Source organism: Scyliorhinus torazame, chromosome 9, assembly GCF_047496885.1.
Source record: "Scyliorhinus torazame isolate Kashiwa2021f chromosome 9, sScyTor2.1, whole genome shotgun sequence".
Classification (NCBI taxonomy): Eukaryota; Metazoa; Chordata; class Chondrichthyes; order Carcharhiniformes; family Scyliorhinidae; genus Scyliorhinus; species Scyliorhinus torazame.
In genome coordinates this window covers 196134577-196148539 of record NC_092715.1, presented here as the reverse complement: position 1 = coordinate 196148539, position 13963 = coordinate 196134577, and the positions used below count along the sequence as shown (strand labels likewise).

At 43.2% G+C, this 13963-nt stretch overlaps 1 protein-coding gene across 1 annotated transcript in view; it reads right to left on the bottom strand.

The window, feature by feature from the left end:
• The window catches only part of hacd4 (3-hydroxyacyl-CoA dehydratase 4), a 237277-nt gene extending 226460 nt beyond the window's left edge, over nucleotides 1-10817 (bottom strand). The window contains exon 1 of the mRNA XM_072516929.1: nucleotides 10643-10817. Coding sequence (XP_072373030.1) covers nucleotides 10643-10704 — 62 coding nt within the window. The 5' untranslated portion in view covers nucleotides 10705-10817. The remainder of the gene's footprint in view (nucleotides 1-10642) is intronic.
• Between the last annotated feature and the right edge of the window lie 3146 nt (nucleotides 10818-13963).

Below are 13963 nucleotides of genomic sequence, written 5' to 3'. Positions count from 1 at the left end.
TTCCATCAGCCTTTTTTAAAAGCATCACTGTTCACTTTTAGTTGAGTTGTTTTTGATTTTCATTTGTTGTTACAGAGTTAGTGGAAGGAGGGTAGTGGTGTGTTGTTAGAGGAGTTGACAGAAACTCTTTCAATCACAATGTTGGAAGAAGTCACATGGATTTGAACAGCCTCTTGAGTAGTAAGCTTATTGCTAGTCAAGGGGGTTGTAGTGGCAGTTCCACCTGGGCTGCAGCATTACAGGGAGTAGGAGCAGAACCAGCAGAAACAAGACGTTGTTCACAGATACAAGAGGAGAGCTTACAAAAGAAGGCTCTACCTACCTAAGGTTTTCAGAGAGCACTTCTCTTACCTCCACCTCAGTCAGGAGTAGTGATTGTAGCAGTTATGCTTCACCAAGGAAATGTGCCACAATCTTGAGCTGGACCTGGAGGTGCAGAATAGGTTAAGGATGACACTGCCAGTGGCCCTCAATTTCTATTCCAGGCTGGAACCAGCAACATCAAAAGGATTTTTCAGTTCATCCTGCACGGCTGCATCTGGGTGGTCACTGAGGCTCTTTATACCAGAAGTGAGGACTTCATTGTCTTCTCATTAAGAAGAGAGAAGCTGATGGAAAGGGAATGTGGTTTTGAAAGGTAGCAGGATTTCTGATGATGCAGGGAGCCATCAATTTCTTGCATATGGATCTGTAGGCTCCACATCTCAATGGGGAAAAGTTCCATAGTCACAAACGGTTCCACTCCCTGAACATGCTGTTGGTGTGCGATCATGGCGAGACCATCGTCTTGTTGAATGTTGCTACCCTGGCAACAGTCACAATGCATTCATCCGGCCAATCAGCTATTTTTACCACCATTGAGCCACCAGGTTGAACCAGAGAGTGGCTCCTCTGTGACAAGGGCTACCTGCTCAACCTGGAGCTGATAACATCATCCACCACCCAAACACACTTGGACTATACTCCGAGAATGAACACCATGCAGAAACTTGGAACATTGTGGAGCAATATGTTTTGAAATAATCTGCTACTTACACCTTTCAGAGGAGCCCTCCAGTATTCACCAGAACATGTCTTACAATTTGTAGTGGTCCACTATATCCTAAACAACCTAGCAATCATGAGGTCCTTTGCCACCAAATCTTTAGCAGCCATTTTAGCAGGAGGAGAAAGATAACAAGGAGAAAGAGGGAGGCGTCAGACTCCGGCTCCCCAGAAAAATATCTCTGAGTACTGTTTCTGCCCACTTCCCAGCCTTCTGGCATGGAAGATCAGCGTCCTCATGTTCAAAGCCCTGAAACAAAAGATACCAGAAACCAACCATTCCATACCAACTTTTTCTAAATCACACTTAGAAAATTCCACAGATATTCAACTGTTCACCTTTGAGCTTTTCCTTGGTGCCTGTCCAGCAGGTGTCTTGGCCTGGCCTAATCATCATACTCAGTGATACCCCAGTGACTGTAACATGGTTGGGTGACGACTGCTGATTTTCAAAGCAGGGAGACTGCAGGTGGCCTTTCAAGATGCCCGTCAGGGCCTTGAGTGTCCGGGGCACATCCCCTCAACATGAGCAACAGCAGCCTGGCCTGGTTGGTTTTTAAAATCCATTTTCAGGATGTGGGCGATGGTGGTTAGGCCAACATTTATTGCCCATTCCTAGTTGCCCTTCAGAAGGTGGTGGTGAGCTGCCTTCTTGAACCACTGCAGTCCCTGAGATGTAGATACACCCACAGTGCTGTTGGGGAGGGAGTTCCAGGATTTTGACCCAGCAACAGTGAAAGAACGGCAAGATATTGGGGTGGGGAGTGACTTGGAGGGAAAGCCCCAGGTGGCGGAGTTCCCAGAAATCTGCTGCTCTTGTCTTTCCAGATGGTAGTACTCATGGATTTGGAAGGTGCTGCACAAGGAACCTTCGTGAGTTACTGCAGTTCATCTTGTAGATGGTACACATGGCTGCCACTGTTCATCAGTGGTGGAGGGATTGAATGTTTGTGGAAGGGGTAGCAATCAAGTAAGAGCTGCTTTGTCCTGGATGGTGTTGAACTTCTTGAGTGTTGTTGGGAGCTGCACTCATCCAGGCAAGTACACTCCTGACTTGTGCCTTGTAGAAAATGGACAGGCTTTGGTGGGGTCAAGAGGTTGAGTTACTCACCAAGGAATTCCTAGCCTTTGACCTGCTCTGGTAGCCACAGTATTAATATGGCTAGTCCAATTCAGTTTCTGTTCAGTGGTAACCTCCAGGATGTTGATTGTTGGGGATTCAGTGATGGTAATGCCACTGAATGTCAAGGTTGATGGGCTTGGCAGAGTAGCAATAATGGGAGCACGACTGTTGTTATTCTGTCAGAGGACAGAGTTTATGTTACACAGAGCTACTACCACTCCCCTGAGCAGCACTGAAGTGTTCCTGGTAATCTGCTGGAGCAGAGCTTACTGGATTGCTATGAGACCCTGCAAGCCCTTCTAATATTCCTGATGGTTACAGGCTGTGCCTCCATGGCACAAAAATGTCACTGAGACATTGGCTTCTGCCAATGTTGCATTGAAAGCTGAGTAATCAGCCATTAGATGCTGCATCATGGCTGAAACCAGACGTGCTAATGGAAGTGGCCAACACTTCACACTGGAAAGGATGGGCTCCAAATTCTTCATGACGCCCAGTGCCAACTTGGAGCTAAACTCCTCCAGGCTCCTTGACTGTGCCATGAAGCTCTTTGACAAGTCAGTCAATCCACTAAGCGTTTAGGTGTGAGTATGCCTGTACTCTGCCCCATCAAAGTCCTCATCAGAGTGCTTTGCAGCAAACTTGTTTGCAACCTTAGCTGATTGGAATTGGTGCTATCCCTCCCACCTGACCATGCTGCAGTTCAATTGTACCTGGTAATTCAGATCCAGGCTCTGTATTATCCTGTAAGTTATGTCAATTGCCAGTATCTGAGTTAAGATTGCATGTGTCAGATCAAGTAATAGTGGGTTTTTTCCCTCCAAGGTGTGCTTCTTTCTTACCCTTCATCATCATGCACCATTGGTTAGCCAAGCAGCAGACCTTCCATCTGTGAAAGTATAAATTCACAAGGGGAGGATTGAGGTGATTGAAGAGTGGTGGTGGCTGGAAAGCAAGACATGCATGGTTACACATTGTGTAGTGTGTGAGGTTTAGCTATAACATGTGAAGCTGCATTCGTTGACTTTGACCGTTCATGTGAGATCATTGAACTTTTTCTGGCACTGTAACCAAGTCCTTGGGGCCAAACTACTAACACTAGCTCTGTGGCTAGCTGCTCCGATTCCCTTCTAATGTTTGTCTGGAGATGAGCTTGTTCCTCCTTTCTACTTCATGCATTAAAGCCTCCAGTGTTCCGTTGGGGAATCTAAACACCTTCTGTTTAGCCTATTGCTCCATTTATCAGATTTCTTCCTACTCACAAACTCTATCTTATCTGTTTTTATCACCCATTGGAGAAAGAATGTACCTTCCCTTTAAAAGGTGTAGACTAGCTTTAAGAAATGCAGTTTACTTTTATTGGTGCTAGCTTTGCATGAACCTGCAGTCCCTGCTGAGCAGGAAGTCACTTTGTAGTAAATTTAACATTGGGCTGCACACAATACTGGAGATAAACAGGCAGCACAAAAGTTTTCATGCTGCCTGTATCACTTTCATAGTATGCAGGGTAATTGTGCATCTTGATCCATGTGCCCACTTGTTAGTCTGCATCCAATCTTTAGCCTGAGGTGGCTTTTTCTAAGTTACTGCTTAGTATTTGTTTAAGGTGATGAAACTTGATGCTTTGCTAAATGATACGTTTCCAAGGATTGCTGCAAACCTAATAATTCACCACAGTATGTGAAGAGAGCCGACAGAACATTATTAGTCTCTGTCTACTGGTTCTCGAATGTTCATTTACATGACCTATGAACTTTTTGAGCATAATCAATTTTTATAATGACAATGTATGTTAATACAGTAGATACAAGGTGGTCCTCCCCACCCCAACTTCCTGAATACTAGTGCCTCTATAATTATAAAGTTCAGAATTTAATTTTCATTTTCAGTCGACTGTTTCTCTGATTTATGTTGTTGTATGTAATTTTGGCCAAGTACATAAGAACAGCAGATATTCAGATGTTATACTCACACTTGGCGGTGAGTCAACCATTCATTTGTATTTAGGTGTGCAGCATTGAATAATTGACACTCTTTTTTCAGAAATTGATGACGCTCCCATTTAAAACCATCTCCCAAATATACTTTTCTTTTTAAAAAAGGAGTTTCCTCACCTTACCTTGGACGCCTATCCAGTATGCAGATTTTGTGGACTTCCTACTCGATCGTGTGGCACGGTGGTTAGCACTGCTGCCTCACAGCGCCAGAGACCCAGGTTCAATTCCAGCCTTGGGTGACAGTCTGTCTGGAGTTTGTACATTCTTCCTGTGTCTGCGTGGGTTTCATCCGGGTGCTCCGGTTTCCTCCCACAGTCCAAAGATGTGTAGGTTAGGTGGATTGGCTATGCTAAATTGCCCCTAGGTCGGGTTACAGAGATTGGGCGGGGGATTGGGCCAAAGTAGGGTGCTCCTTCAGAGTGTCGGAGCAGATACGATGGGCCATATGGTCTCCTTCTGCACAGTAAGGATTCTATGATTCTATGATCTACACGGAGCTCAAGTTGGCTCTATCTGTTATCTCAAGATCAGCATGATTGGTCATGAAGATATTCAGGTTATGAAGGGCAGAATGTGTGAGGTATCCAGGTCCTAATTAGTGAACCTCCCTACATAAAATCTTTTCTCAAATTTCCTCTCCAGAATAGATGGGAGAAGAATTGTTTTGCCATTTATATTGGGTTTAATGTGTTTTGTTAGAACTAGAATAAATAAAAAGCAGAAACTGGAGAAACTAGATGGTCTGCATAGCTGATGCAATATTTAATTGTCACCCATTTTCTGCTTACAAATGCTGACGTTTGTATTACAGGTGGATCCTCAGTAACTAGTTAATTCCTGTTAATGTTAGTGAATTTGCAAATTACAGAGGCCGCTGAAGCAAAATGGCTCCCTAAACCCTGTGAAATTTGTTGCACTCAATTTAAAGGCTCCTGACTGATAATCTGCTTTTTTTTAAAAACGGGGAGAATAAAAACGTTCCTTAAAAGTTAGCGTTGAAAATTCGAAATGTCTCCTCTTTGGAAAAAAAACACTTAATGAGAAAACTCCAGTTTTACTGGAGAAAAACTATATTTAAATTCTTAATGAAAATTGACCTCTACATCACTTTATGGATTGCATAGACAATCCGGTTTAAACAGAAAGCACCGCTCCCCCCTTGTACACTGAAGTCAGGGCGTGTGAATTAAAAAAAAGTCGCAGAATGCATAGCAAATTAATAGCAAAACAGAAAATAGAGAGAATATGATAAAAGGTTGTGGATGTGGACAGTGGGAAAGTGGCTTTCCATCGGGATTGCAGCTCGGAACGTTGATGGTTACAATTTACAGAAATGATTTGGACACGATGATTCGGAAGTTCAATCGAGCGCCTGGTGGGGTGTGCATAACTGATCCATTCACAGCCTCTCTTCGCAAATGCTGGCATTTTTATTGCAGTTGGATCCTCGATAACTAGGTCACATTTTGCGGATGATACTAAATTTGGCGGTATAGTTAGTATTGAGAAGAGTGTGGCAACATGCGAGGAGAGATTCGCAAACCTGCAGGATGGGCGTGTAAGCGACCGATGTATTTCAGTGAGTTTAAATGTGAGGTGGTGGGTTTCATTCTGGTAGGAAGAGTCTAAATGGGAAGAGGAGACAGGAGATCCACGGATAAACTGTACAAATCATCTCAAACTGCTGGCTAACACAGGCCTAAACAGTGGGAATACATTTCTAGAGGAATCGAATTCCAGAACAGGTAAATAAATAGAGTGGGAGGCGGTTCTAATGGAGCACAAACGCCGGGCGACATGTTGAACTCAGAGGCCTGTTTCTGTGCTGTACCTTCTTTGCACTTTCAAGACACAGAGGATGAAAAAGTACTGGAAAATTTGATTTGCCAACTTTACTAACATTATTAAGGTGTTTTTTTCATGGACCTGTAACGAGTGTTTTGGCTTTATAATCTGAAAGTAACAAACTCTGATCCAAAAGGTGAGCGCCAATCATTTCTGGGAATGGTTTAGTGAGAGCAAGGGACATGAATATGTTATTGTTGTGTGGCTGTGTGCCTATGATTTAAAATCCCCGAATGGAACACGCTTGGAATTACAACGCAATGCTTTAGACCAGATTGGACCTATTTCTAACCCCCCCCCCTCTCCCCCCCCCCCCCCCCCCCCACTCCGCTTCCAGATCTGACTTTGACCGATCGGTTCTCAGTTTACTATCTGCAGGATAGTAACAAGACAACATTCAAAGCTAAAACGGCGCGACCACCCCAATCATTTCCCAACTCGCTTTGCCAAGAGGCTCAGTAATCCGTCGTAGCCTCGCCACTATTTGCATTGATCTACACCGCGGGACAAAGAACTCAATCCTCAAAGGTGGTTCGAAATATATTTTCGTTCCCTTTCCATCTTCGTGTTCATATACAAAGCGGCGATTATACAAATTCATCGCACAGTCGATGGTGGAATCGTGTCCCAAACCCTGACTTGTGTTCTTGAAATTTGCCGCTTCCAACATAGTGAGCAATGTGACCTCGGTATAATCACAGATCGCACTGGTCATCTGAATCGCAATTAAACGGAGATGGGATCTATTTTAAATTGCAATTGAATGATCGACACTGGCATAAATGGGTTTACGAAATTCCGAAGTATTTATGTTAAGGTATTTCCTCACTGCCTTATTCAGTATCTCAGTTGACCTATGTACAGCCTTATACTGTTTGCTACCCAATTAGCCAAACTTCTATAGTATCTCTGTTACCCTATTATACAGCCTTATGCCGCATCTCTCTTACACTATTATCCACCCTTATTCAGTATCTCTGTTAACCTATTATCCAGCCCAATACAGTATCTCTCTTACCCGATAATCCAGCTTTATACCGTATCTCTGTTCCCCTATTTTCCAACCTTAAACAGTATCTCTGTTACCCTATTATACAGCCTTATTCAGTATCTGAAATCCTATAATCCAGCCTTGTACAGTAGCTCTGTTACCCTGTTATCCAACCTTAAACAGTATCTCCGTTAGCCTATTATACAGCCTTATTCAATATTTCTGTTACCCTATTATACAGCCTTATTCAGTATCTGAAATCCTATAATCCAGACTTATACCGTATCTGTTACCCTATTATCCAACCTTAAACAGTATCTCTGTTACCCTATTATACAGCCTTATTCAGTATCTCTGTTACCCTAGTTTACAGCCTTATGCTGTATCTCTGTTACCCTATTAGCCAGCCTTATATAATATCTCAGTTACCCTATTATCCAGCCTTACACAATATCTCAGTTACCTTATTGCTCAGCCTTATACAGTATCTCTGTCACGCTATAATCCTGTTTTATAGAGTATCTCTGTTACCCTATTATCCAGCCTTATAGAGAATCTGTTACCCTATTATCCAGCATCTGTTACCCTATTATCCAGCCTTACACAGTATCTCTGCTGTCTTAATATCCAGCATTATACAGTATCTCGGTTACCCTATTATCCAGCCTTATACAGTATCTGTTACCCTATTATCCAGCCTTATACAGTATCTGTTACCCTATTATCCAGCCTTATATAGTATCTGTTACCCTATTGTCCAGCCTTATACAGTATCTGTTACCCTATTATCCAGCCTTATACAGTATCTGTTACCCTATTATCCAGCCTTATATAGTATCTGTTACCCTATTGTCCAGCCTTATACAGTATCTGTTACCCTATTATCCAGCCTTATACAGTATCTGTTACCCTATTATCCAGCCTTATATAGTATCTGTTACCCTATTATCCAGCCTTATACAGTATCTCTCTTACCCTAGTATCCAGCCGTATACAGTATCTCTCTTACCCTAGTATCCAGCCTTATACAGTATCTCTATTACTCTATTATCCAGGACTAAACAGTATCTCTGGCAATCCATTATCCAGCCTTATACATTATTATGTTACTCTATTATCCATCCTTGTACAGTACCTCTGTTACCCTATTATCCAGTACTAAACAATCTCTCTGACAATCCATTATCCAACCTTATACATTATTCTATTACCCTAGTATCCAGCTTTCTCCAGTATCTCTGTTACCCTATTATCCAGTACTAAATAGTATCTCTGACAATTCATTATCCAGCATTATACATTATTCTGTTACCCTATTATCCAGGCGTGTACAGTACCTCTGTTACCCTATTATCCAGTACTAAACAGTCTCTCTGACAATCCATTATCAAGCCTTATACGGTATCATTGGTCACCCTATTATCCAACCTTATAAAATATCTCTGTTACCCTATTATCCAGCCTTGTACACTATCTGTCACCCCATTATCCTGTCCTGTACAGTATCTCTGTCACCCTATTATCCAGCATTATGCAGTATATCTGTTACCCATTATCCAGCCTTATATAGTGTCTCTGTCGCCCTATTAGCCAGCCCTATACAGTGTCGCTGCTATGCTATAATCCAATATTACACGGTATCTCTGTTACTCTATAATCCAGCATTATACAGTATCTCTGTTACCCTATTATCCAGTCTTATAGAGTATCTCTGTTACCCTACAATCCAGCCTTGCACAGTATCTCCAGTACCCTATTATCCAGCCTTATACAATATCTGTTACCCTATTATCCAGCCTTGTGCAGTATCTCTGTTACTCTATTATCCAGTCTTGTACAGTATCTCTGTTATCGTGTTATGCAGCCTTATACAGTATCTCTAATACCCTAGGATCCAGCCTTGTACAATATCTCTGTCACCCCATTATCCAGCCCTGTACAGTATCTCTGTTGTCCTATTATCCAGTATTAAACCGTATCTCTGTTACCCTATTATCTAGCCTTCTCCAATATCTCTGTTACCCTATTATCCAGCCTCATGCAGTATCTCTGTGAAAGACGTGCTTGTTAGGTGAATTGGACATTCTGAATTCTCCTTCCCTCCACCCGAATTGGTGCCAGAATGTGACGACTGTGGGATTTGCACAGTAACTTCATTACAGTGTTAATGTAAGCCTACTTGTGACATTAAAGATTATTATTATTAATCCAGCTTTATACAGTACCTCTGTTTTCCTTTTATCCAGCATCTGTTACCCCATAATCCAGCCTTATATAGTATCTCTGTTATCCTATTAGTAATAATAATCACTTATTGTCACAAGTAGGCTTCAATGAAGTTACTGTGAAAAGCTCCTAGTTGCCACATTCCAGCGCCTGTTCGGGGAGGCCAATATGGGAATTGAACCGGCGCTGCTGCTTTGTTCTTCATTACAAGCCAGCTGTTTAGCCCACTGTGCTAAACCAGCCCCTATATCTAGCCTTAAACAGTATCTGATACCCTATAATCCAGCTTTATACAGTATGCCTGTTGCCCTATTATCCATCCTTGCACTGTTTGTCTGTAACCCTATTATCCAGCCTTGTATAGTATCTCTGCCACCCTATTATCCAGCCTTATACAGTATCGCTGCTACGCTATAATCCAATATTACACGGTATCTCTGTTACCCTATAAGCCAGCATTATACAGTATATCATCCAGTCTATATTTCCATTACCCTATAATCCAGCCTTGTACAGATCTGTTACCCTATTATCCAGCATTGTACAGTATCTCTGTTACTCTATTATCCAGCCTTATACGGTATCTGTTACCCTATTATCCAGCGTTGTACAGAATCTCTGTTATCCTATTATACAGCCTTATATAATATCTCTGTTACATTATAATCCAGCCTTATACAGTATCTCTGTTACCCAATAATCCAGCTTCATACAGTGTGCCTGTTATCCTATTATCCATTCTTGTACTGTTTGTCTGTAACCCTATAATCCAGCCCTGTACAGTTTTTCTGTTACCCTATTACCCATCCTTGTACTGTTTGTCACCCCATTATCCTGCCTTGTACAGTAGCTCTGTCACCCTATTATCCAGCCTTATACAGTATATCTATTACCCTATTATCAAGCCTTGCACACTGCCTCTTTCACCCCATTATCCAACCTTATATAGTATCTCTGCCACCCTATTATCCAGCCTTATACAGTATCGCTGCTACCCTATAATCCAGCATTATATCGTATCTCTGTTACCCTATTATGCAGGCTTATACTGTATCTCTGTTATCCTATTTTCTTTCCTTGTACTGTTTGCCTGTAACCCCACTTCAAACTTGTATAGTATCTGTTACCCTATTCTCCAGGCGTATACAGAATCGCTGTTACCTATAATCCAGCTTTATACACTACCTCTGTTACCCTATTATGCAGCCTTACAGTACCTCTGTTACCCCATTATACACCTTATACAGTATCTGTTACCCTATTATGCAGCCTTACAGTACCTCAGTTTCCCCATTATACGCCACCTCTGTTACCCCATTATACAGCCTTATACAGTATCTCTGTTACTATTTCGCTTCATCTTATTTCACACTGACTCTCCGCCCTGCACTGTCATACCTGAATTGGATTCATTACCTTCTCCGGTTTGGGAGAATTTTGCGACGTGGGAAGTTCGAATCCCCTCGATTTAAATCCATCCCGCGAAAGCCCAGAAAGGATTGTGCCAGTCCCTTATCCAGAGAGCTGGCTCTTTCCACGCGGCCGGTCGCAGCTGCCAGGGAAGGAGGAGGGGAGCAGGGAGCGTCCCTTTGCACCTGCCTCGCAGGCTCCAGCCTCTTGGAAAGCGGACTCGTGTCAGTTCGAGTCAGTTTTCTGCCTGGATCTTGGAAAGTGGCCTGGAGATTGACGTCAGCGCAGGCAAACACTGCCCAGAAACGCGGGAGAGGAGCTCCCCCGCCCCCAAATAAAAAGAGAACAAGGTTAGAGCACAAGTAGACCATGCCCAACTAAACCGCCTCTCACAGCTCGTCCTGACCCAACACCTCCTCTAACATTAGGCAGCGTCGATTCACCCCAGCAGAGGTCACAGGCTAAATCCTGCCAATAAGACTCTTTGAAACACTTCACCCAGGACCTCATCGCTGCTGATCTGACTCCCAGCATTCTGCTCCAGCCTTGTAATTACAGCGTTAGCAATTGGAAATATTATACCACAGCAATTCTTGAAAAATAAGTTCAAACATTCGTTCTTTTTAAAAAAGTTTTGCTTCCTGAAAACTTCAAACGTTTTTTTTTTGAAGTTGCATCTTTCCATTTTACTCAATACTCTTTCCCAAAAAATAAATCAATAGACACAGTCCGATTTTACCGGCTTCCTGGAATTAAAATACAATTCTGTCATTACTTTTGAAGCCCATCATTCACAGAACCCCGCGTGGAATCCTTCCTGTTGCCCGCCCGCCTACATGACTCAAATAGCCCTTCTCGAAGCCGCACATGGGTTTTCTTAGCGACTGTGACTCTCAGAATGACCAACTGTCTTCTATATTCGAAGAGAATGTCTCTTATTTGGATTGTTTGTCCGGCTTTCCTAATTCCCGGGGTCTCTTGTCTCTGCCTCTTTTGTGTGCATGGACACTGTTGGCCAGCAGGGGGGGGGGGGGGACTTCCCGCCCGCTGTCATGCCCACCAGAAGCCCCTGATCCCGCTCCCACAGCTGAAGTGCCCCTTGTTTTATTTAACAGAAACCCATGTTGTCGATCCAGCTGCAGCATTCCACACGGCTGATCACACCATCCTCCTCCAACACTGAATGGAACTGGCCTTGCATGGCTCCATTCTCAACTAATGCCCGCCAGAGAACCACTTGCAAACAACTTCCCTTCCCGCCTCTACATAATTACCCATGGAGTCTATCTTTGCCCCCCCCCCCCTCTTCTTTTTCTCACCTACATCCTGCCCCAACAAGAACATCTGAAAGTATAGTATCACGGGTATTCTGTTACCTCTCTGTCTCTAAATCGTCAGAGTGCATCCAGCAATGAATGAACAGAAATTGCATTTTCTACAATCCACTCCACAAACCCTGTTCCCTGGCCTGACTCAACCCCCCCCCCCCCCCCCCAACCACGGCCACACACACACACATACTTTGGCAGCTGTCTGATATTGAACCAGACTTTTTGCAACCATTGTGTCATTTATTCATACTTGCAATGGAAGCAGTTCGGAGGACCATCATTCGGCCGATTCCTGGGATGCGGGATGTATAAGGAAAGGCTGGGCCTACACTCATTCGAGTTTGGGAGAAAGAGAGGTGGTCTGATTCTGGGGGAACTTGACAGGATAGAGGCTGAGAGGGTGTTTCCTCTCATTAGGGGGGAATCGAAAACCAGGGAGCACAGTTCAAAATAAGAGATCTCCTATTTAATATGGAGTTGGGGAAGATTTTATTTTCTCTGAGGATTGTTAGTGTTTGGATTTCTCTTCCCAGTGAACATGGGTCATTGTTGCTGACAACCTCATTCATGCCTTTGTTACCCTAGACTTGACTATTCAAACACACTGCTGCCAGCCATTCGAAGTTCCATCTGTTGGAAACTTCAGATAATCCAAAGCTCTGTTGGCCATGTCCTAACACTTTTTAAAAATATGATGTGGAGACGCTGACGTTGGACTGGGGTGAGCACAGTAAGAAGTCTTGCAACACCAGGTTAAAGTCCAACAGGTTTGTTTCAAATCACTGGCTTTTGGAGCACTGCTCCTTCATCAGGTGAATGATTCACCTGAGGAAGGAGCAGTGCTCCAAAAGCTAGTGATTTGAAACAAACCTGTTGGACTTTAACCTGGTGTTGTAAGACTTCTTACTGTTTTTTTAAATATTTAGAGTACCCAATTAATTTTGGCCAATTAAGGGGAAATATAGCGTGGACAATCGTCCTACCCTGCACACCTTTGGGTTGTGGGGGCGAAACCCACGCAAACTCAGGGAGGACGTGCAAACTCCACATGGACAACCCATGTCCTAACTTATACGACTCATTCACCCATCAATCCTGTGCTTGCTGACCCATGTTAATTTTCAACAAAGCAACATTCTGATTTCAACATGTAATAACTTGCATGGGACACAACCAGCTGATGATTGTTTCTCTGTGCTCATTGGTGCTCCATGCTCCACACTATGAGCGGAGTAGCTTATTCACTGATATAAAAATTCAGACAGGCTGGCCAGAAGTGAGAGGTGAGGTGTTTTTTTCTTTATTCATTCACATGATAAGGGTGTTGGCGGCTGGGCCAGCATTTATTGTCCACCATTGCTGTGGGCCTGGAGTCACATGTAGGCCAAATGAAAATGAAAATCGCTTATTTTCACAAGTAGGCTTCAAATGAAGTTACTGTGAAAAGCCCCTAGTCGCCACATTCTGGCACCTGTTCGGGGAGGCTGGTACAGGAATCGAACCGTGCTGCTGGCCTGCCTTAGTCTGCTTTAAAAGCCAGCGATTTAGCCCAGTGTACAAACCAGGTAAGCACTGCAGATTTCCTTCCCTAAAGGACATTAGTGAACCAGCTCGGTTTTTACAACAAACAATTCCAGATTTTTATAAAATTGAAATTCCACTATCTGCCCTAATGGGATTTGAATCTGGGTTCCCAAAGCATTCCCCTGGGTCTCTGGATTTTTAGTTCCATGACAATACCACTATGCCACCATCTCCCCTATCGGCCTATTGGACCTCGTATGGGTAATGTTGTTTGTGTTTTGTTATGCTCTTGACATAGCATAAGCTGCTTACTTGATGTGCACTTTGATAAAGGAAGGTTCAGTCTTTATTAAACTGTTAATGATTCTCCTACTTGGATTCAACTCTCCTGTTAATCCTGCTATAGCTACTCTGACTATCTAACCAATCTGCTACAATCCACGTGGTGGGTGTGATGTGTTTCAATCAACCC